At 38.7% G+C, this 21016-nt stretch overlaps 1 protein-coding gene across 2 annotated transcripts in view; it reads right to left on the bottom strand.

Moving 5' to 3' along the window:
- LOC150079536 (alanine--tRNA ligase, cytoplasmic-like) overlaps nt 1-21016 on the bottom strand; it is a 292244-nt gene that overhangs the window by 94912 nt on the left and 176316 nt on the right. For both annotated transcript variants that reach the window (XM_090382564.1, XM_090382565.1), the window contains exons 15-16: nt 11842-11985; nt 5351-5433 (exon numbers count right to left, since the gene is read on the bottom strand). In XM_090382564.1, the coding sequence (XP_090238690.1) occupies nt 5351-5433; nt 11842-11985 (227 nt within the window). The remainder of the gene's footprint in view (nt 1-5350; nt 5434-11841; nt 11986-21016) is intronic.

Genomic DNA, 21016 nt, shown 5'->3' with positions numbered 1-21016 from the left:
AATTTGATGAAATTGAGTTATTGCTCAAAACATCAAAGGCAGATATTGTTGGGATATAGAGACGTGGTGTCACACAGATATAAGGAATGCAGAACTGTAATTTAGGGAGTATAATGTGTACAGAAAGGATAGACAGGATAGGAAGGGAGGAGGGGTTATGCTATTAGTTAAGAAACACATAAAATCCAAGGAAGTGAAGCCAGTCGACATTGTTGGACAGTGCAGTATCAATTCAGTTTGAGAGTAGGAGTGTGCTATAGGCCTAATGACTCTGATGAGTATAATAAGAAACTGTACAGGGAAATAGAGCGGGCCAGTAATTCAGAGAGTCTTATAATGGGGGAATTTTAATTTCACAAATATTGACTGGAATTTGTGGGTTGGTCACTCTCACACATAGCAAGGCTTTTGTGGATTTATTGGATGATTGTTTTCTACATCAGCATGTTCGGGAGGCAACTAGAGGGAGTAATACTCTTGATCTGATTACCAGTTGTGATTCTTCACGCATTAAGAATCTGCAGATAAAGGAACCACTAGGTGGCAGTGATCACAGTGTCCTGAAGTGGGATTTACTCAAAGAGGTAACTACCATCAAGGGTAAAGGGAAGGGTTTTTGCTTTCGTAAAGGCGACTACGATGGTCTGAGACAGTATTTAAATTCTATACAGTTGGACAACTGATGATGTTACCAACAGCAAATTCCAAATGGAAAGCATTCAAAGAACTTAACTTGGAAGCTACTAAGCTTTACATACCAACTAAGAAATATTGTTCAAGGTTTAAGCCTAAATGGAGGCGCATCCGTAGCCAGGTGGGAAGGAGCAGCCATGTGTAGCACACGCTTCTTGATTAGACCATTCCGCATATCCCGGAGCAATATGGCCTTAGTTGCTAATTCTCCTAAAAACCAAATAACAAAAAACAACAACAACAAAAAGACAAGCCTAAATGGATGTCAGATGAACTAATGAGACATATGGCAGAGAAGAAAAATGCATGGGATACATATAAATTAATGGGTGACATGGAAGCCTATGATAGATATAAGCTGGTCTGTAACCAAGTCACAAAGGAGATTACGCAGGCAAAAGCAGATTATGAGAAATCCTTGGCAAAGGATGCAAAGAAAAACTGAAAAGAGTTCTTTACCTATGTAAACTCTAGAAGGAAAGGGATGAATCATATTGGTCCACTGGATATTGATGGTTCAACAGTTGAGGATCCTGCTCAGGTGACTAACAAACTAAACGAGTATTTTGCATCTACATTCACACATGAGGAGTTATTCAGGAAGGAGAATGCCAGAGGTGAAGTAAACTCTGGTAGTAAGCTAGATGATTTTGTAATAACTGAGAGGAAAGTGGAGGAGAAATTGTTGAGGATAAACATAAAAAAGGCACCCGGGGTGGATGGGATCTATCCAGTTATATTAAAGGAGGCAGCAAACAATTAGCTGTAATCATGAGAGCTTCTTTAGACTCAGGGGAGGTACCCATAGACTGGAGATGCGCAAATGTGACCCCAATTCACAAAGGAGGATCAAAGGCTGACACAAGTAATTATAGACCTGTGAGTTTAACTTCTGTTCCAGGAAAATTAATGGAGGCACTGGTTAAAGAAGCACTGCAGGATCATCTAGACAAGACTTCAGTTATAGCTCAGACATAGCATGGTTTTGTTAAGGGAAAGTCATGCCTGACCAATTTGATTGGAAACTATGATGCAATCACAAAAGAACTGGATGCAGGGAATAACTTTGATATTATACATTTGGATCTTAGAAAGGCTTTTGATACTGTTGCACACGGAAGACTGCTGCACAAATTGGAGCAGTGTGGCATTGGAGGCAAATAGCTGCTATGGATAAAGGGATGGTTGAGGGGGAGGAGACAGAGAGTGGTAATCAATGGACATTGCTCATCGTGGACTAATGTTATTAATGGGGTCCCTCAGGGTTCAGTGTTGGGTCCATTATTGTTTTCTGTATTTATAAATGATATTGATGATGGTATATCAAGCTTAATGTCCAAGTCTGCAGACGATACAAAGGTTAGCAGGGTTGTTAAGGACACTACTGACGCTATGCTGCTGCAACAGGATCTGGAAAGGTTGAGCAGATGGGCTGAGAGGTGGCAAATGAAGTTTAACATTGACAAATGTAAAGTACTACATATGGGAAACAGTAATCCCAGAGAAACGTATCAACTCTGTGGTACTACACTGACAGTGGTAGAGAATGAAAAGGACCTGGGGGTAATTGTGCAGGCAGATATGAAGTTCTCTGAGCAATGCAGACGGGCTGCAAGAGTAGCTCATGGTGTCTTGTCAATGATATACAGGAATTTCTCTAGCAGGGATAAGGAGGTGATTATTCCCTCGTATAAGGCAATGGTCAGGCCACACCTTGAGTACTATATACAGGTCTGGAGGCCACATTTCAAGAAGGATGTAGAGCTGCTGGAGCGAGTGCAGAGAAGGGTAACAAGGTTAGTGAATGGAACAAAGGTTGCTCTTACGAAGAAAGGCTAAAGTTTTGCAAATTACAGTGTCTGGAGGCTAGGCAACGGCGAGGTGACCTGATAGAGGTGTATAAAGCCTTGAATGGTTTGAGCATGCTCAATGCCGATAGGATTCTTCCTCTTGCTCAGAATAATCACCTGAGAGGGTATAAATTCAAATTGAGGAAAGACAGATGTAGGATAGATGTGCGGAAATTTGCCTTTAGCCAGCTGTTGTTATTTGGTTTTTAGGAGCATTAGCAACTAAGGCCATATTGCTCCGAGATATGCAGTGGTCATTCTCTGACCTTTCCGCATCCTCCATATTTGGGTGACGGGCTCGAACCCTGGTCTAATCAAGAAGCGCGTGCTGCGCACTGCTGCTCCTTCCCACCTGGCTACGGAGACGCCTGCCTTTAGCCAGCAGGTAGTTGGTTGGTGGAACAGACTTCCATCCCTTGTTGTGGAAGTTGATAGCCTAAATAAATTTAAAGCTCAGCTGGACAGGTATTTCGAACGAACGGAGGGGTGAAATGGGAGTGGTTTTTTTTGTTTTTTTTTTTGGCTGATGCCACATAAGCTTGCTTTCTTGCATCATATGCTTCTAATAATGGTAATGCTAAAGAGCCACAAGTGAAATAAAAGCACAGCAGTTGACCTGAAATCTCTCCCTAATTGCCTGCCAAGTCACGTTCCAACACCATACAGGTTTTCATTATCTTAGGTTTTTGCTGTAAAAATAGCAGACAAAAGAATCAATCAAACAAAGAACCAACCTCAGATTTTTACCAAACTAGAGAAAACACCATCTGAAAGTTACGAGATGTTACACCAAGTTTATGGGGAAAATACTATGTCAAGAGCTCATGTGTTTGAATGGCATAAAAGTTTTTAGAAGGAAGAGAGAATGAGGTAAATGATGAATGAGAAGGCCATCTGGTATCCATGAAAACTGATGAAAATGTGGACTGGGTAAAGACATTAATTAGAAATGATCATCATTTAAGCAACAGAATGGTTGCTTCTCAATATGGACAAAGAAACAGTTAGGCAAATTTTAATTGAAAATTTAAGCATGAGACAAGTGTGTGCTAAGATGGTATTAAAATTTTGAATAAAAATCGAAGAATGAGAAGACTAGGTTTGTGGAAACCTTTTGAAAAAACTGAAGAAGATCCAGACTTTCTGAGTACAGTCAGTCCTCATATAACACGTGTTTACACTACACGAATTCAATCATACATGATTTATAAATAGGGGAACGATATCTTATATAACACGAACCGAATTCACTTATGCAAAATTCACCTTTGTGTTTATAAGAAATGGCAGTCGAACACAGAATCACCCCAGCCGAACACAACATGATAGGAATGAAGAGAAGATTCTGAAAATGTATTTATGTTTTTTATATCAGTAAAGGGGAAACACATTTCACCATAATAACGTAAAAACCAACACAATTCCAGCTATCGGTATAATCGCAAATGCAATTAGATCGAGTTTACTACCAGTTTATAACAGATTCCACTAGCAGAAACACAACTGGAAATTGTTTTTATTGTTTTATGGATTAACCCCTAGAAATGTGCTTTAGTAAAATGTGAGGTGTTAATAGTGTATCTCTGCCTTTACGGTGTTGTTTATTCAGTTCCTACACACGCGCGCAGCTTTGTTTATGTGTATCAAGCGTGCCTCCTCGTTTTGTAATTGTACTTTATTCCCTAAAAATGAAAATGAGTAAAATACTTAAAAGGTGTGAAAAGGAAGCGTCCTGGTGAAGACACTGCAGATTCAGAGAGAGAAAGAAAAGCAATATCGATAAACAGAGGTGGACTGGGTCAAAAATTCTTACCCGGGATCACACCGGCTATGGCCCACTGGGGTTTCCCCGGTAAGGCTTATGGCCAGTCTGCCTCTGTCGATAGAGAAAATATATGAAATTGCGAAACGCTTTGAGCGAAATGAAAGACCATGTGATATTGCACGTGCTATAGACCTAAATGAGGCAACGCCGAGAATTACAAAGAATGCAGAGAAAATAAAAACAACTTGCATAGCAGGAACAACTCAAAGTGTAATTAAAATCCATTAGATTAAGACACAAAGAATTGGAAGAGATGGAATGGCTGTCATCTGTTTGGATAGAAAATCAAACATAATTTGGCCTATGTCAAACTCGCTTAAGTCTGCTGCCTTTCCCAACTGAAGAACAAGAGTAACACTGATTAACGGAGCTCAGTATCAGGTGTTTTTTATACAGTGTCCTGACCCACGCCGTAGTTCACCTGCAGTTGCTTCGATTTGCATAATGATTCGCTGGTCATAATGTTTTGGCTCATCGGTGTATATGCCCTATATGTACAGGGTTCCAAATGATAAATTTTTGATATCTCCAAAACTAGCAAATCACAATGAAATAAAATATTTTATAATTTTAAAAAATTTGAAAACAACAACAATATGTAATCAAGTATTTTCAGATGCCAAGATTATAATAAAATGTAATGACTTTCTGGTGCAAGTTTTCCAGGTTTTTGGCAAGTTATGTAATTACTGTATTTAACTAATAATTTTTTTAACTTTTTTAAATTTATTATTCAGAAAATATAATAAACTGTGTTCATAAATTTTTTTCAAATAATAACTTGCTGAAGCTTTACAGGCTATCAATATGATAAAAATGTGACTTTTTCAATAAAAAGTTTTTGGGTCACCCTTTAACCTATAATCAAGTTTCAGATGACTAAAATTGAATTAGTATAAAACGTTAATTTAATCAGATTTGAAATTTTTTCTTAAAAGAATAAAAATAAAAACCTTTTAAATCAAACAGTAAATTTACATACGTTCCACAACATAATTCCACTGCCAATGGAATCTCCATGTTGCTGTTTCCAATTTTAATGAATGAAGCCTCTCCTGGATAAAACTATAGGGAAATATGTGCATAGTACAAATATCATCTTACAAAAAATGAGATAAAAGTATTTTAAAATATATTCATACAGGGTGTATTTAAATTGGTGTCAAATATTATAGGGGCATATTCCCATCGACCAAGCATTAAAAAAAGTTCATATAAACACAGGTCTAGAAACGCTTAGTTTCTTCCCTACACACCTCAATACCTCTATGAAGTCATGTAAACACGATACTAGTAGAGACTCCACTGCTCAGTGGAAAAGATATCCGCAATGGGTAGTAGTGTTTTGTTTTGCTGATTGGCTTTTGCTTTGTTGTTTACAAACTTTAGTTGGTTGTGGAAGATACTGCAGATTACTTCAGATTAAAAAATCATAAAGAAAATGTATTCGGTGAATGAAATGGCAGAGATGCACTACACTTATCAGATGGAAATGCATTGAGAGCACGTGAACTTTATTCAGAAAGGTACCCCAACAGGCTTTTACCTTATCCAAGAACATTCACATGAATCCACCAACGTTTGCAAGAGATGGGCTCATTTGAGGAAAGATCTTCTGACACTGGAAGACCAAGAGAGGTACGAAATTCTGACCTTGAGGAATGAGTTCTTTGTAATGTGGATGAAAATTCATCAGATAGTACAAGAAGAATTGCAGTAAGGAAAGGAGTTAGTCATACGACTATTTGGAATATTCTCCATGAAACCTTCTATACCCCTATCACCTTCAATGGGTGCAAGGACTTACTGAGGCAGACTTTCTGCCATGAGAACATTGTGCCAACGCATTCAACAAAAGTGTGCTGTGGTCCTGAATTTCTTGGTATTTATCTTGTTCACTGATGAGGCTGGTTTTACACGTGATGGGGGTCTTAAACTACTATAACAACCACATCTGAAGTGATTTGATTTTGGTAGTTGTTGGCGCATTGGCTTCTGTGGCCATATTGCACCTCCCAAGGTTTTTGCAGTACTTTGATCCAAGCCCGAGGCGGGAATCGAACCCGCGACCTTTGGGTTGCCGGGCAGGTACTTTACCCACTCGGCTAGCCCGGTCGGCCCATCTGGAGTGATGACAACCCTCCTGCAGCGTGACAGGACAAACATCGACATAAATTCATTTGGGCTGGAATCGTGCATGATCATTTGATAGAACCCTATTTTTTACCTCCGCATCTCTCAGGAGACATTTATCTGCAGTTTCTTGAAAATTAATTGCACCATTCAATGGACGATGTACTTCTGGATGTCATCTGACAAATGTGGTTCATGCACGATGGTGCCCCGGGCTCACTTTAGTCGGAGAGTTAATCAGCATTTGGATGGCCATTTTCCTCAAAGATGGATTGGTTGTGGGGGATCCACTGAATGGCCTGCTCGATCACAGATTTGAACCCAATCGATTTTTATCTCTGGGGACATTTAAAGTCCACGCAACTCCTGTGCCTGATGTTGTCGTTTTAAGAGAGTGTACCTTAAATGGATGTGAGCAAATACATAACACTCCAGGTGTATTCAACAGAGTATGACAAAGCATGGAACGCAGGAGCAGAGGATGCATCGAAGCAGGAAGAAATCATTTTGAACAATTTTTATAACAAAATGTTCTGTCTTGTGTTTACTTTGTTTTTGTTTGTTTCTGTTAAACTTAGTCTTGTTTACTGCCCTACTTGTTCCATTGGATTGCTTATTAATTGTTTGATATTGTTAAACAATAAAATTCCTCCTACTTCAGAAACTAAGGGTTTCTAGACCCATGTTTATATGAACTTTTTTTAATGTTTGGTCGATGGGAATACGCCCCTAGAATATTTGACACAAATTTAAATACGTTTGTCGTTTGTTTGGTTTTTAGGAGTATTAGCAACTAAGGCCATATTGCTCTGGGATATGCGGCGGTCATTCCCTGACCTTTCCGCATCCTCCTTATTTGGTGGTGACGGGCTTGAACCCCGGTTTAATCAAGAACTTTTCACAAGCACTGAGTACAGTAAACTCACATTACAATGCACTTAGGAACATTTCAGATTAACATCCACACTTTATTAATCTTGGTGAAATGTTCCATGAGAATAATGCAAAAAAAAAAAAAAAATGTCAGTTTAGACATACCATATTCTTCTGTATTACACCAAATATTGCTGATCTCAGACAACATTTCTTATTATATCATAGTTTATAATGATTTACGACTCAGTAAATCATTATAAACCTTGTTTTAATCGTTAACAGTTTTTTGTTGTACATACTGCTACAGTCAGAAGTGCTAGTGCTAGAAAGTTGGCACCTCCGTAGCCAGGTGAGCAGGGGCAGCAGTGTGTAGCACACGCTTCTTGATTAGACCGGGGTTCAAGCCCGTGATCACCAAATACGGAGGATGCGGAAAGGTTAGAGAATGACCACCGCATATCTCCGGAGCAATATGGCCTTAGTTGCTAATGCTCCTAAAAACCAAATAACAAACAAACAAACAGCTAGAAAGTTCTTTAGTACCCCAATTTGGTTATTCAAACAGTCTAATCTAATTGAACATGATACATACTAATGTCATGGTATAGTTACTCAAGCTCTGTGAATATTGTTTGCTCCTTTGTTGAAGGGAATTGTTTATAAATTTTCACCAAGCATGTATCTGTTGGATTTTTTGTATTGAAGATCCTCAAACAGCTCATGCAGTAAGAGATTAATGGGTCTGCAAAATGAACAACAGAAAATTTACAACAGAACAGGTCAGTTTGATTGTTTTAGTATTAGACTGGCCAAAACGCAAGGAAACAGGATTTTTTTCTGCATCCGCTAAAAAAAAAATATTCTTCCTCATCATTCATACATATCTCCAGAATCCATACAGCTGGATTATGCTGCTGAAGAGTCATGTATTAGTAATGAAATTTTTAGCACAGATGAATGGTCATTACCCCTTCTGAAAGACATTAATCTGAGTCCAAAGCTAGAAAGCTATTTTGCATCAACTTTTTAATTCTGGCAAGCTTGTACATGCAGATTATAGTGAATTTAATCTATTTCAGCATGACTACTGTTGGCATAATCCATGAAAAGTAATTCAAACCTGAGCAGAAAAGGAAATGAAAAATCACTGCTTAAATCATGTTCTAAACAACACACAGCTGCCAAAAAGTAAACTTCATGAGATATAGTTTTCTGTAAGATTTTATGTGTCCTCCTTGTTCTTGTCTTATCTACATGTGAAAATATACTACCTCGCCCATTTTACACATTCTAGACTTATATGCCTCAAACTGCCTAGTTCCCCAACTTTCCGTTTTCCACCTTCTAAGCTATTCTTCATATAGACATTGATTAATGCTCTTCACTAAGCTAGCTGCCCTTCACTGAACTCTCCAAAGAACCTACCTATTTTCAGGTGTATGCCCCAAATATGAACATAATATTCTCTGCTATCTCATCATCACTTCATATAAATATTTAAATATAAATATATAAAGTGTATGGAATAAACCCTGGAAACTGCCACATGAAAACTCAGACATATTGCTTTATATAAAGGGAAAATGACAAACTTCTCCATACTTGCAAAGGTTCTGTAAACTACAGATCACAGATGGTATGTCATGTATAAATCACAGACAGTTTATCTAGCTGCTTGCTTATGCTGCATGATAAATTTCATAGCTGACTGTATCATAGCTCCTAAATCTTTTTTGTCTTGAGCAATTGGTTTCCTATGTGCAAAACCCTACATTTTAGCATTAAACTTTAGATGCCATTTTTCAAACCATATTTGCAACTGATCCAAGTCATTTTCAAGCAACTATACTGGTTCTGGTCATTAATCATTAACCAACCTTCCTTCTTCAAGTCACGAAGCACACTTTAACAGTATCCTCTTTACCCCCTTGCCAATATCATTAAAGAATGATTAGAAACAGGTTGGTACCCCCAACAATGTTCCCTTGATTCAGTGAAGGATCTGACCAACAATCTCAAATTGCACTGGTTTACATAATAACTCTGGACAAGAAGCAAGTTTCCTACTCTTAGCCTTTTCAAAAGCTAACCTTGATTTATTTATGACTTGTTTGCAACTGTTGTGGGTTTTAGCGTAGGCATATAATGAAGCTGGGGATTTTGATACAAATGAATTGCTAAATGCTATTTTCATGCTGAATAACATAAGCACAATTACTGAAGAGCAGAGTTTAGTTTGAAATGAGGAAATAAGGATTTAATCTGTGCAAGAATAATTTCAGTAATGCAATATGAGTAGTTACTAGGATCAGAAGATTAAAAATAGTAGGAAAAAAAAAACTAGAAATCATGCAGTTCATTCCATTTGGCATAATTTGATATGAGGCTAAAGATGGCCATGGGAATATAGCCAAGAAATTAGGCAAACTAGTTGGAATTGAACAAACCCATGAATAATAATAAAAAAATGTAAACTAAAGAAGTATTTGTATTGTTAAGTGCATACAGAATAACACAATCTTTAAATTATATTTTGAAAAAAAACTGAATCCTCATTTCAATTCTAAGAGAAGAAATGCCTAAATGACAAAATGTAATTTAAGGGAAGAAAAACTATCAATATAATTTTTTAAAGTAAACATGACAACATGAAATGTATTTTTATAACCATCATCTAGGTCCACAAAAATCATAAAAATAAAATGGGGACTAAATAAGAAATTTTAGCATTTACTGGCACACTTCATTACAATAACACTAAAGAGGATATTTTATTAATCTGGTATGGTGAAGTAATAAGATGTGTATTTTCAGATAACTTTATTTGAATTAATCAAATGTGAATAACATTAATCAAACCACATGAATTCTTGTTATCAAATTAATTTTATTGTGTAAAAAAGTATTAGATTAAGTAAATTAAACTCCCATCCAAGAGAACTACTTAATAATTAGAAATATTTCTGGAATCTATATTGAATCCTGTCATCAGGCCTAATCAGGAAGGATTTGATGATTGTTCCTAACTTCACAGGGGTAGAAGATTTCTATCCAGTAAAGTTAGGAACACTAGCTTAACCTAGCAGTGTTGGTGCCCAGTCTGACAGAAAAATATCTACTGCACATAAAGCAGCAGTTAATTTGTGCTGTTACTATGTCTCCCTTCCTCATTATACATACAGTTTACTTGTATATACATACAACTTAGTTCTGGAAGTGAAACATTTACTCAGAATTAAACATTGAAAAGGTTTGACAAGCTGTCATCATTGTTCCTATTACTATTTTTGGTTTCGGTTTTGTATAAACAAATACATTTTTGTTGGATGATTATGTTATTTCTAAGTGTGATAGATACTGTTAATTTTATGCTTGAATATTATATTAATTTATTAATTATTATACATTATTTTATCATAGGTTTTAGCCATATGCTTCTAGTTATTCAACTGATAATGAAATGTTTGAGACTCCCTTATAAGGTGAGTTATCTTTATAAAGAAGTCTCTAATATTACATTAATTATATTTATTTATTTGAAAAACGCACTACAGTTCAACTGGTATAATTCAAGCAGAATTTCTTACTTTTTATGGATTAATCTTTAGTTCCAGAAAAATACAAAAAGTAAAGGTTTAGAATACCTTATTTTTAGCAGAACTTCAACTCCTGAGCTGTTTGCATTTGATTGGAGTAAAATAGAAATAGTATTAAAGGGCATTTAAAATGAAATCCCACAGAAGAAAGTGCATTTTCTGCAAACTAAAAATTTTTTTCCATACTAAAATATTTTTAAAAACTTTTTCTATTTTATTTCAATCAAACACAAACAGCTCAGGAGGTATAAGTTCCATTAAAAATAAGGTATTATAAAAACATTTACTTTTTTTGCCAAGCAGAATTATAAATAGAAATACATGAACATTTGTAATGCTCAATTTTTTGTGCACTTAATGATTTTAAAAACTTGAAAATGGAAGAGAATAATAGTTATTAGTTTCATGTTTATGTTTTATGTTTACAATGCTTTCATTTTTTTAGAATAACTGATAAGTTTTGGTTTGCTGAAAAAACAGATGTAAATTCAAATTTTTCATTAAAATAAATAAAAAAAATTACATTTAATATGTGTTGTAATCCATTAGAAAAAGGTCAAACACTAACTTAATCAAAAAAAAAAAAAAAAGTTTTTTGTTGTTTTCTTAAACCAAAAAAAATTTTTCAAATAAAAAAATAAAGCAGGCAACTAGCTTTAGCTTATAAGTATTGTAATATTTAATACATATAGGTTTCCGTATTGCATGTTGTTGTCATATTTCAGTGTTAAATGTTGCTATTTTATATTGATTACCATCATTATATTGTAAAACTAGCTAGTGATATTCTAATTTGTAGATGATAAATATTGGTTTTAAAACATACTTTTTCATTCTAATCATACAAACACACACATCTATATATTACCATTTCTTCTTGCATTATAATATCTGGATATGTTTCTAGAACTTGATTTAATGGCATCACACCTCGTTTGACATCAACACCTTCTTGAATAATAGCATTTATAGAATTTTCAATGTATTCAAGTTCCTTCATTTCTAAATGACGCTGAAAAAAAGTAATATATTTCTAATTTCAATATACAGGATATAAACAATGTGCTCGACTAATAGTAGGCATATAAGAATTCTGGAACAAATACCGTTATGGGAAATTACAGGGCACATGTTTATTAATAAGATTATTTTATATATGATCATGTGAAAAAAGTGAAACAAGCTGGGTTAAAATACATTTACCTGAAGAATCAACCATACAATTTTAAACTGATAGGCTTATAATCTTAACCTAACAAACCTAACCTAAGAGGATAATTTTTCTATTTATTTGAAGCCTTTCATTAAGAAAAAGTATGCATGTCTTTGTCAACAATCTTTTGGCAAACAATAAATATTGCCGATAAGGACATCAAAAAAACCCCATTAAGTTCTGCAGGAAGTTATCGCAAGAAAAGGTCAAATATGATCCTTGGGATATGAAGGACAAGGTTGTATTTATACACATTAAGCTAATACTGAAGAAGTAAAGTACATAGTGTATAGTGTATAGTGTGTTCGTGTCTAACAGCACTAGGGGTTTCCCCCATCTCCGCGTTGCTTTCATTGTGGGTGTAACAGTTCACTGTAAAGGCCAGAGATTTAAAAGTGTATGGATATTGTATGAGTGTAGTGTTGTGTATCGTTGTTTTTCTGGCCATTTAGCCGCTAGACCCCTGCTGGGGCCTAACGTTGTCCACACTATGCCTCGTGGAGGCAGACCAGGTACACTAGTATTGAAATATTTACTCTGGCAGGTCCTGCCACCTAATTTCCTGAGATTTCAGTGGCTAGGACCTTAAAAAAAAAAAAAATAATAAAATATATATATATATATATATATATAATAAAATGAAATTTTCGCTCAGTGGGGGTTAAGAAAATTGTGTAGAAAGGCCAAATGAGTTTACTGTGAACGGAATTAAATTTAGTCATTATTAAATTTTAAGTTATGTGGGGTACACTTGCGTATTAGGTAGAGGTGGGGGGAGACAGAAGGCTGGGGGGAAAGACAGAAATATGGGGACGATAGAGAAGGCGACCCCAGATAATCGGAGGGGCAGGCCCATGCCCCACCAGGCGAAGAGGGGAGTGGCAAGGAGGTGAGGGGACGGAAGATACCGTCCCCTCTCCCTGCCGGGGGAGATAGGAAAAGATAGGACCATGCAAGGGAGCATGGTTGGAGAGCCAAGATGGCGAGCAGCAAGCTGCAGTTGGTCTTCAGTGGCATTGGTGTTCCCATTTGGGATATCACTCATGGGACAAGGTCCCGTCCAGTTTAGTCAAGTCAGTTCTTGTCCTTTATTAAGTAGGTTCAGTTGTTATTCCTGGTTGTCATGTATAGGGTTCAGTTCTGCTCGATTGCAGCGAGCACTCGTCTTCTTGCGAACAGCTCTTGGGCGTAGCAGGAGAAAGCCAGGTACTCTTGTTTTGTTTCCAGTATGTTGTGTTCCCGTCCTCTAGGACAATATAAGATCTTTGTTATTAAGATGTTGCGGAGGTCGTCATAAAGCTGGCAATCATACATTAGATGTTGCCAGCTCTCTAGACCACCACAAATACAGGTAGGGTCCTCTTCAATTCCCAAAAGGCAAAGTTTGGCATTGATGGCACCATGTCCGGTGAGAAGGTATGCTGCATGGAGTCCAGGTGAGAACCACGTTGGGAACTTAGGGTAGACCCTGCCGACGTCAGGTATAAACTTTCTGGTTATCTCCCCTGTATGGGAGTTTGTCCATCTCTCTTGCCACACCTGCAGCAGGTGAGCGTAGAGCCTCTTCTTTTCAGCGGTGCGGTTATTTGCTGGGTCAGTTGTATGTCCGAGACAGGCCCTTGAGGTGCCCTTTGCAAGATGGTAAAGTAAACCTTTGCTCACAATCTCCAGATCAAGGGGGAGGACTCCGGTCAAGACCTGTAAAGCGTGGGTGCTCACCGTGCTGCAGGCACAAGAAGTAAATAGTAGAATCGACCTTTGGGTTGAGTTGATGATACGTCGGTTGACTGCGGTAGTAGCCTTGTGATACCATACGCCAGAGGCATATGTGATGATAGGTATGAATATGGCTTTGTAGAAGATATGTAGCGTACGCCGGCCAAGGCCCCAGTCCCTTCGAGCCACCCTAGCAACGAGGGCAGCATATTTCCTAATCTTGGTTCGGATGTTTTGCAGGTGGTCTTTGAAGGATAGGTTGTGGTCAAGGATGACCCCTAGATACTTGAGTTGTTTGGAGAATTTTATTGTCCTCTGGTTTATCTTAATTTGAGGAGGCCGTCGTAGGTCCAAGTTCCCTTTCAGCAAGGCTGAGTTGGTTTTTTCTGGTGATATTCTCAGGTGATTCTGTTTTGCCCAGTTCTGCAGTAGCTCCAAGGCCAGGTTTGCAGATTCTTCCAGTTTTTCCCTTGAGTTCGCCGAGACGGAGAGAATGAGGTCATTGGCAAATGCTTGAGCATCCACTTCTCCGAGGTCCGAGACGAGGAAGGTGTCCAAGACGATGTTCCATAGGAATGGTCCCAGGACCGAACCCTGCGGGCAGCCCCGGTGGATGCTTCTAGAGAGGGTCTGATAGGGCGCATTCACTACTATGAATCTGTTGGATAGGTAGTTCTGTAAGGTCTGATAGAGGTTACTGGGAAGATTTGCAGCTCTGAGTCTGGCCAGGACGCTCGGCCACCAAAGTGTGTCGAATGCCCCAGCGAAGTCCACAGAGATCACCAAGAAGTATTTTCTGTTGCAGTTCTCCACTTTCTCCAGGAGGTGCTTGTGGGCATCTATGGCAGAATGACCCTGTCGAAAGCCGAACTGGTTGGGCGTTGCTAGTCCTGCAGTATTGTAGTGATGTTGGAGACGAGCATGTAATAGGCGCTCGAAGAGCTTGCTGACCACGGAGAGCAAGGCTATAGGCCTGTAAGAGTCTGGGAGGATAGGCGACTTGGAAGGATTTTTTAGGATAAGTTTAACATTGGCAACCTTCCAAGATGTTGGAAAGGCTCCTGTCTGGAGGCATTTGTTGTAAAGATTTAGCATCAGGTCAGGGGCATGTTCTACTGTCTTTTTAACAATTTCTGGTTCTAGCAGGTCTGGCCCTGGGCATTTATTTCCTCTGATAGTTGATGCTGCTGCAGTTAGCTCCTCCCTGGTGAAAGGCATTTCCATTGCTTGGTTATTGTAGGTCGCATTATCTTGGCACATTTTCTTCTGATTATCAGTCTGTGATTCAGCCGGTGGTTGAAAGACCACGTCAAGAATATTGTTTATGGTGCTTTCCCAGTTTGTAGTCATGGCACCTTGTGGAGTTCTAGTAGTAGCGACAACCTCCCCCCGAGGGAACTTGTTTGTGGTGATCTTGTAGACCACCCCCCCAGGGATCGTTATTGCCAGTAGTTGTGACCAATCGCTGCCAAGTCTCCTGTTTGCAGTGACGTATCTGCGCGGTGTAGGCATTTCTCGCTTCTCTGTAACGCTGCCGTAAGGCCTCCACTTCTGCAGCTGGCCAAGATCTTCGGGCCCTTTGAAAAGCCTTGCGTCGGATATGAGTTTCCTTTCTAAGGTGCTGCAAGTCCTGGTTTCACCATGGCACTGCACCCGGGGCTGGGTGTTTCCTAGGTATTGCAGCTTCACAGGCCTGAGTGATGAGGGCTGTTGTCTTTCGCTGAAGGAGTTCCGGGTTGCTAGTGGTCTGGAGTTGGGCATTATGTTCCTGTAAGGCAACTGAGATTTCAGTCTGGAAGGTGTCCCAGTTTGCTTTCTGAACAGCATACCTGTGCTGTATTTGTCTTGGTACTGGGTTCCTAGTTAGTGAGCGGTTAAGCTGGAAGGTTATGGCACGGTGGTCAGAGGTGGTCCAGGCATCTTGCACCGACCACCCAGTAATATTGCTGGCTATGTTTCTGGAGGCCATGGTGACATCTATAGTTGACTCCCACAACGTATTGCAAAAGGTCGGCAGGTTGTGTGGGAGGTTTAATACCGTTACTGGTGCGTTTGCCAGGAACTCCTCTAGTTTTTGACCGTTCCTTGTGCCCGGTCGATCAGGTGTGTGACCGTGCCACACTGGGGATCTGCAGTTGGCATCTGCGCCAATGATTATTCTCGAGTTTGGAAAGGTGTTGATTACCGTGTAAAGGTAATTTATAGCGAAGGTGATGTCCTCACCTGGGCGGCAGTACAGGGCCACAACATAAAGGGCTCCAATGGCGGTAACAATGTGAGCACATGCGGCCCAAGCAGTGCAGAGGTGGGTAATTCTGGTAGCTGTGATGTCTGGATTCCGGATGACAATGGCTGCCCAGGGAGTCTCATCCTCCGCCTGGATGATCTTGTATTTTAGGGGGTACCTCCGGACCATTTTCATGTGGGCATATGGTTCTTGCAAAATTAAGACATCAATGTTCTCCTCTTCAGCTTTGAGTCGTAACTGATCGGCCACTGCCCTGGCCCTTTGTGCGTTTATTTGTATGAACTTAACCTCAGTGGTGTTGTACTCCTTAAGGCGTGTCCCCATAATCGAGTCTTTCCTGGTATAAACGCTTAGCCTTAAGGTACACTGGGCATTTGCTGTCTCTTATGGAGTGCGCAGAGTTAATTTTTAGGCTTTTACAATTTGTACAAACTGGTTGTGTGCTTTTATTTGGGCAGTTGTTATAATAATGGCCTTTTTCAGAACAGTGACCACAGGTTGGTGCCGTTTGTTTGCAAGTATGTGTAGTGTGGCCATATTTGCAACAACGGAAGCATTTGAGCACACCCACGTGCTCGCAGAAGCGGTGGCTGCTCCAGTTTACAAAGATCCGTGTCTGTCCTTTCAGGGCCTGCCAGGCGACAGGGGTAAGTTCCACAATCCAGTTGGTGGATCTAGCGTCTTTAGATTTGTAGGAGTACTTTGGGGTGAGCAGGTTTTGGGCGTCAGAGTTAGGTAGGGAGTTGGAGAAATTTCTCTGGTAGATCTCGTCTGCCAACTGGTTTGGTGTCAGGTCATTTTCTAAGTCATATATTGTTATGGACGGTACTTTTCGCTTGGGCAAGGTCGCGGTAAGGCCTAGTTCTGGGATTTTTGGGTTACTGATGATCTTTTCTGCTTCTTCTTTTGTTTCCGTCTCTATTAGTATGCCGGTGTTTCTGGTCTTCCTAACTGCTTTTATCCTCGTTGTCTTGAGGTCATTTCTTAGATTGGTGATTACTTGTGTCTTGAGCTCTTCGCTGGATTGCGTTTCGTCCAGTGTCGCAGGGCGTAGAACGACCAGATTTGGTTGCTTTAGGAGTGTTTTCCGTTTGGCAGGTTGTGCACTAGAGTCTGCACTCGGCGTCTGGTAAGGTGTGGTCCTCAGCGCTTGTGCGTAGGAAGGGGCACGCTGTGGCATTTGATTTGCCCTTCCCTCCAAGTAGGCCTCCAACTTGGCAGTTGCTTTGTCATATTCCGATTGTGTAGAGAGGAGGATAGTCTCCAATTTGCTCCATAAGGAGACGATTTCGGCGCGGAGATTTGTTGTAACCCTGTTCGCTTGCTCTTTGAACAAACTCTCTAATGCCGTCCTAAGGGTGAGCACCTGTTGCAGGACGGGGCCCACTCGCAGTGCGGGGTCCAGAGCATGTTCCTCCTCCACGCAGTCGCACTGCTGGCTCCTTTGTTCAGTTTGTTCCTTGGATTCAGATTGAGATCTAGTTTCTCTCTCAGGTTTTGGGATTTCTACCTTCTTGTTGTGCTTTTTTGGGACTGGAGCGGGCTTTTGGCTTTCCACATCGCCTGTTATGTTTACAGTCTGAACAGTTCCAGAGGTGTTTTTCATGCTTACTTCTGAGTGGTTTGAGTCTTGTGAAGGCATTTTCATAAAGTTCGGAAGAACGAGGTTCCGGATTGCCTGCATGTCAACATGGCTTTCTTTACCAGGCTGGCCGAGATATACCTGTTCATAAAACTGGGTGGAATACACCTCGCTGTCACTGAAGTGCCGCCTTCTATTCCGCTGCAGTGGGCAAGGTGGCGTTAAGTGGGAGTCGAACAGCACTTTAGGGGAAGAGGCCAAGACTGAGTGGGAAGGGCTCCCTTGTTCATTCGCTGGCTTTTCCCAGCAGCAGTATGCCACAAATTTCGCGCGGGCTGCGCTTGATAGCTTTTTCAGGCTTAATTGGGAAAGGCCTTAGCAGCTCTGGCAGATTTGGAATTTACATTTCGAACATTTAATATTTACACTTTTGTTTAATTTACTGATTTTCTTTTTGCATAATTTGCAGATATCTGCATTTTTAGTATGAGGCTCTTCTTCCATAATTAAGCAAATAAATGAAAACTACATATTCGGCGCTCACACAAAATTTACCCCTGTTATTCACTGCTGCAAACAAAAGCTTTCTCCAAATGCTTACGGGACCTCCTGCTGTAGACAGATTGCCGCAGGCAGGGAGGTGACACGAAACGGAGCAAGAGGGAGGGAAACGTTACTGGTCAGCGAAGCACTTAACTAGAGTACACTAACTGCCATTATGCTGTATAAGAAATAACTACTGTACAATATAGCGTCCATCTTGGAGAAATGCATTGTCGCAAAGCCAAAAAGAGAAATTAGTAAAATACTTATCTTTTGCTGGAGCAACGCTGCTGAAACTTCATGTACAAGTAGACAGGCAGTCACTGATTGTTACTTGATCACTTGAAAGTTCAGGCAATTAATATAATTCATCTAAATTACTTAAGATTAGGAGCACAAGGTACACAAGGTATATTACCAGAAGTAAAGTACAGTAAACCCCTGCTATTCGCGGTATCTGTATTCGCGATCGCTGATTTAATATAAAATGAAACCTAAAAAAATGTGAATTTTAAATCGCCGTGAACATTTTCTGCCATAAAAAAACATGGGCGTGGCTAAAATTATCTTTCCCGGTCAAAACAGCGCTCAGTGGGTGGGGGGTGACAAAATCGCGAGCGTGAATATTTCTCGCTAATCCTTGTTCAGTATGTGCTATGCGCTTGTCATGGAAGGTTTCGTTGTTTGCTTTTAATTTATATGCTTATAAATTGAATAAATTTATCAATTTATAAATTGATATGCTTACAAAAGTGAAAAATCTGCCATTTTGCAGTGTGTTAGTATAAACAGACTTTTTCGAGTGTGTTAATGGAAGAAAGTGACTTTATTGTGGACAAATTGTTTTCTAATCCGTACAAAAATATGGCTACGAATAACAAGGGAATTGTGAAAAGATCAAAGAAGGTGATGACATTAGAGAGTAAAATTGAGTTATTAGACAAAATTTCTAATGGTGAAAGTGTCTCGTCAGTGGCAAAACATTGTAAAATCAATAAGTCAATGGTACGATCAATTAAGAAATCGGAAGAAAAAATCCGCCGTAGTGTCCGTGAAAACGTGCTAATTGCTTCAAAAATTTGCTCTGTAACTCGTGATGTTAAATTAGAAAAAATGGAAAAAGCTTTAAATCTGTGGAAAGAAGACAAACTCAAAATAAAATTCCCTTAAGTTCACTCATCTTTCGTGAAAAGGCAAAACACCTTTATCAACACTTTAGCGAAACTGGTGATAGAACTGGCAGGATAAGTTTTAGCTATAGCAAAGGCGCTGGATTGAAAGATTTGTTTGATATTTCTAATAAATATTACATTTAATATTAAATTGTTTCTTATTTTCATTTCGATTCCTTATGCTTGCATTTCACTATGTACTGTCTATGTACAGTCATATTATGAAGGTACATATAATACATACATAGACAAAATTTTAGACTAGTTTTTCTTATATATTTCATACTTTGGAACGGAACTCCTTTATTACTATGGGAGCCATAACTCAGTATTCGCGTTTTCGGTATTTGCGGCATTTCTCGGGAACGTAACCCCCGCGAATAGCGGGGGTTTACTGTATACACATATCAGTTCCATGCCCTTGGCATATGGATTCCCTTTGCATCACTGAACTGGAAAGAGTGAACTTGGAACAATCAGTTTTCACCTAACCAAGGAAGTGATTACAAGTTTTTTTGCTTTAGAACAGGGGTATCCAAACCATAGGCCATGCACAGCCCACTTCTTCATACCATGCACCTGCATGGTATGAAGGCAGGTTTAAATGTTATGTCCTATCCTCTGCTCCCTATTCCCCAGGATGAAAACTAGCATTGTCAAAAAATATAGTTTCATATTGCACCTTTCAAAATATTTAAGTTTCAGTAATATTCCTTTTTTTGTTTACTTTCTTATGTTTTGTGTACCTTCCTTAATATTTAATACTATATTAGCATATTCTTATTACATGGTGTTAATATTTAACACCACGTAATAAGAATGTTATTAGTGTCATGTAATAATAGCATTGTATTTTTATATTTGATTATTAAATGTAAAAAAAAAAAAAAAAAAAAAAAATTATACTATAAATATAAACACTGATCAAGAGAAATGAAATTCTGTTTTTAAATATGCTTAATTAGTGGTAATGTACTGTTATTGTGGCCAGCTGCCCATAAGAACCCATGCAGCTTGCAATCTTCAGCATTTTATCTGTTTTGTCCCCTATCCAAAAAAAAAAATTATATATTTTTAAGATTATATATATGTTGAAAAAAGAAAAAAGAAAATTTGTCCTAGAACTACAAAATAATATTTAAACTGTCAGCAAAATATTTTAAATAAAATATTTGGCCAACAGTAATTTTTTTAATGGCGTTTTACTTAATATAAACTCACTCTCTGTGACTGACATGGAGCTACTACATTATTATACAGCATTTACATGGGTAGCATGAGTACTTTGGGAGCTTGGTGGTACCCAATGTGTAGAGACTAATAACTGTGAGAGTAATATGGTAGCTCTCTTCTTTTTTGTTTTCTCCTAGTCAAATACTAATGGTTTGAAAATGTAATGATGTCATGCAAAGTATCTTGTATTAATCTTATACAAGCTGAAAGACATTTGTGATATAGGTATACAATTGGTGTAAGATTGTTTTACATAACAAAAGTAAAATAAAATTTAATTTGGAAATGCTGCATATGAAAATGCACTATGATCCCACTTTGCAGACCTTCCTCAGT

Source organism: Mastigoproctus giganteus, chromosome 10 (assembly GCF_048544385.1).
Source record: "Mastigoproctus giganteus isolate SK-2022 chromosome 10, ASM4854438v1, whole genome shotgun sequence".
Lineage (NCBI taxonomy): Eukaryota > Metazoa > Arthropoda > Arachnida > Uropygi > Thelyphonidae > Mastigoproctus > Mastigoproctus giganteus.
The sequence above is the reverse complement of the archived record's forward strand: the minus strand, read 5'-3'. Positions and strand labels throughout refer to the sequence as shown.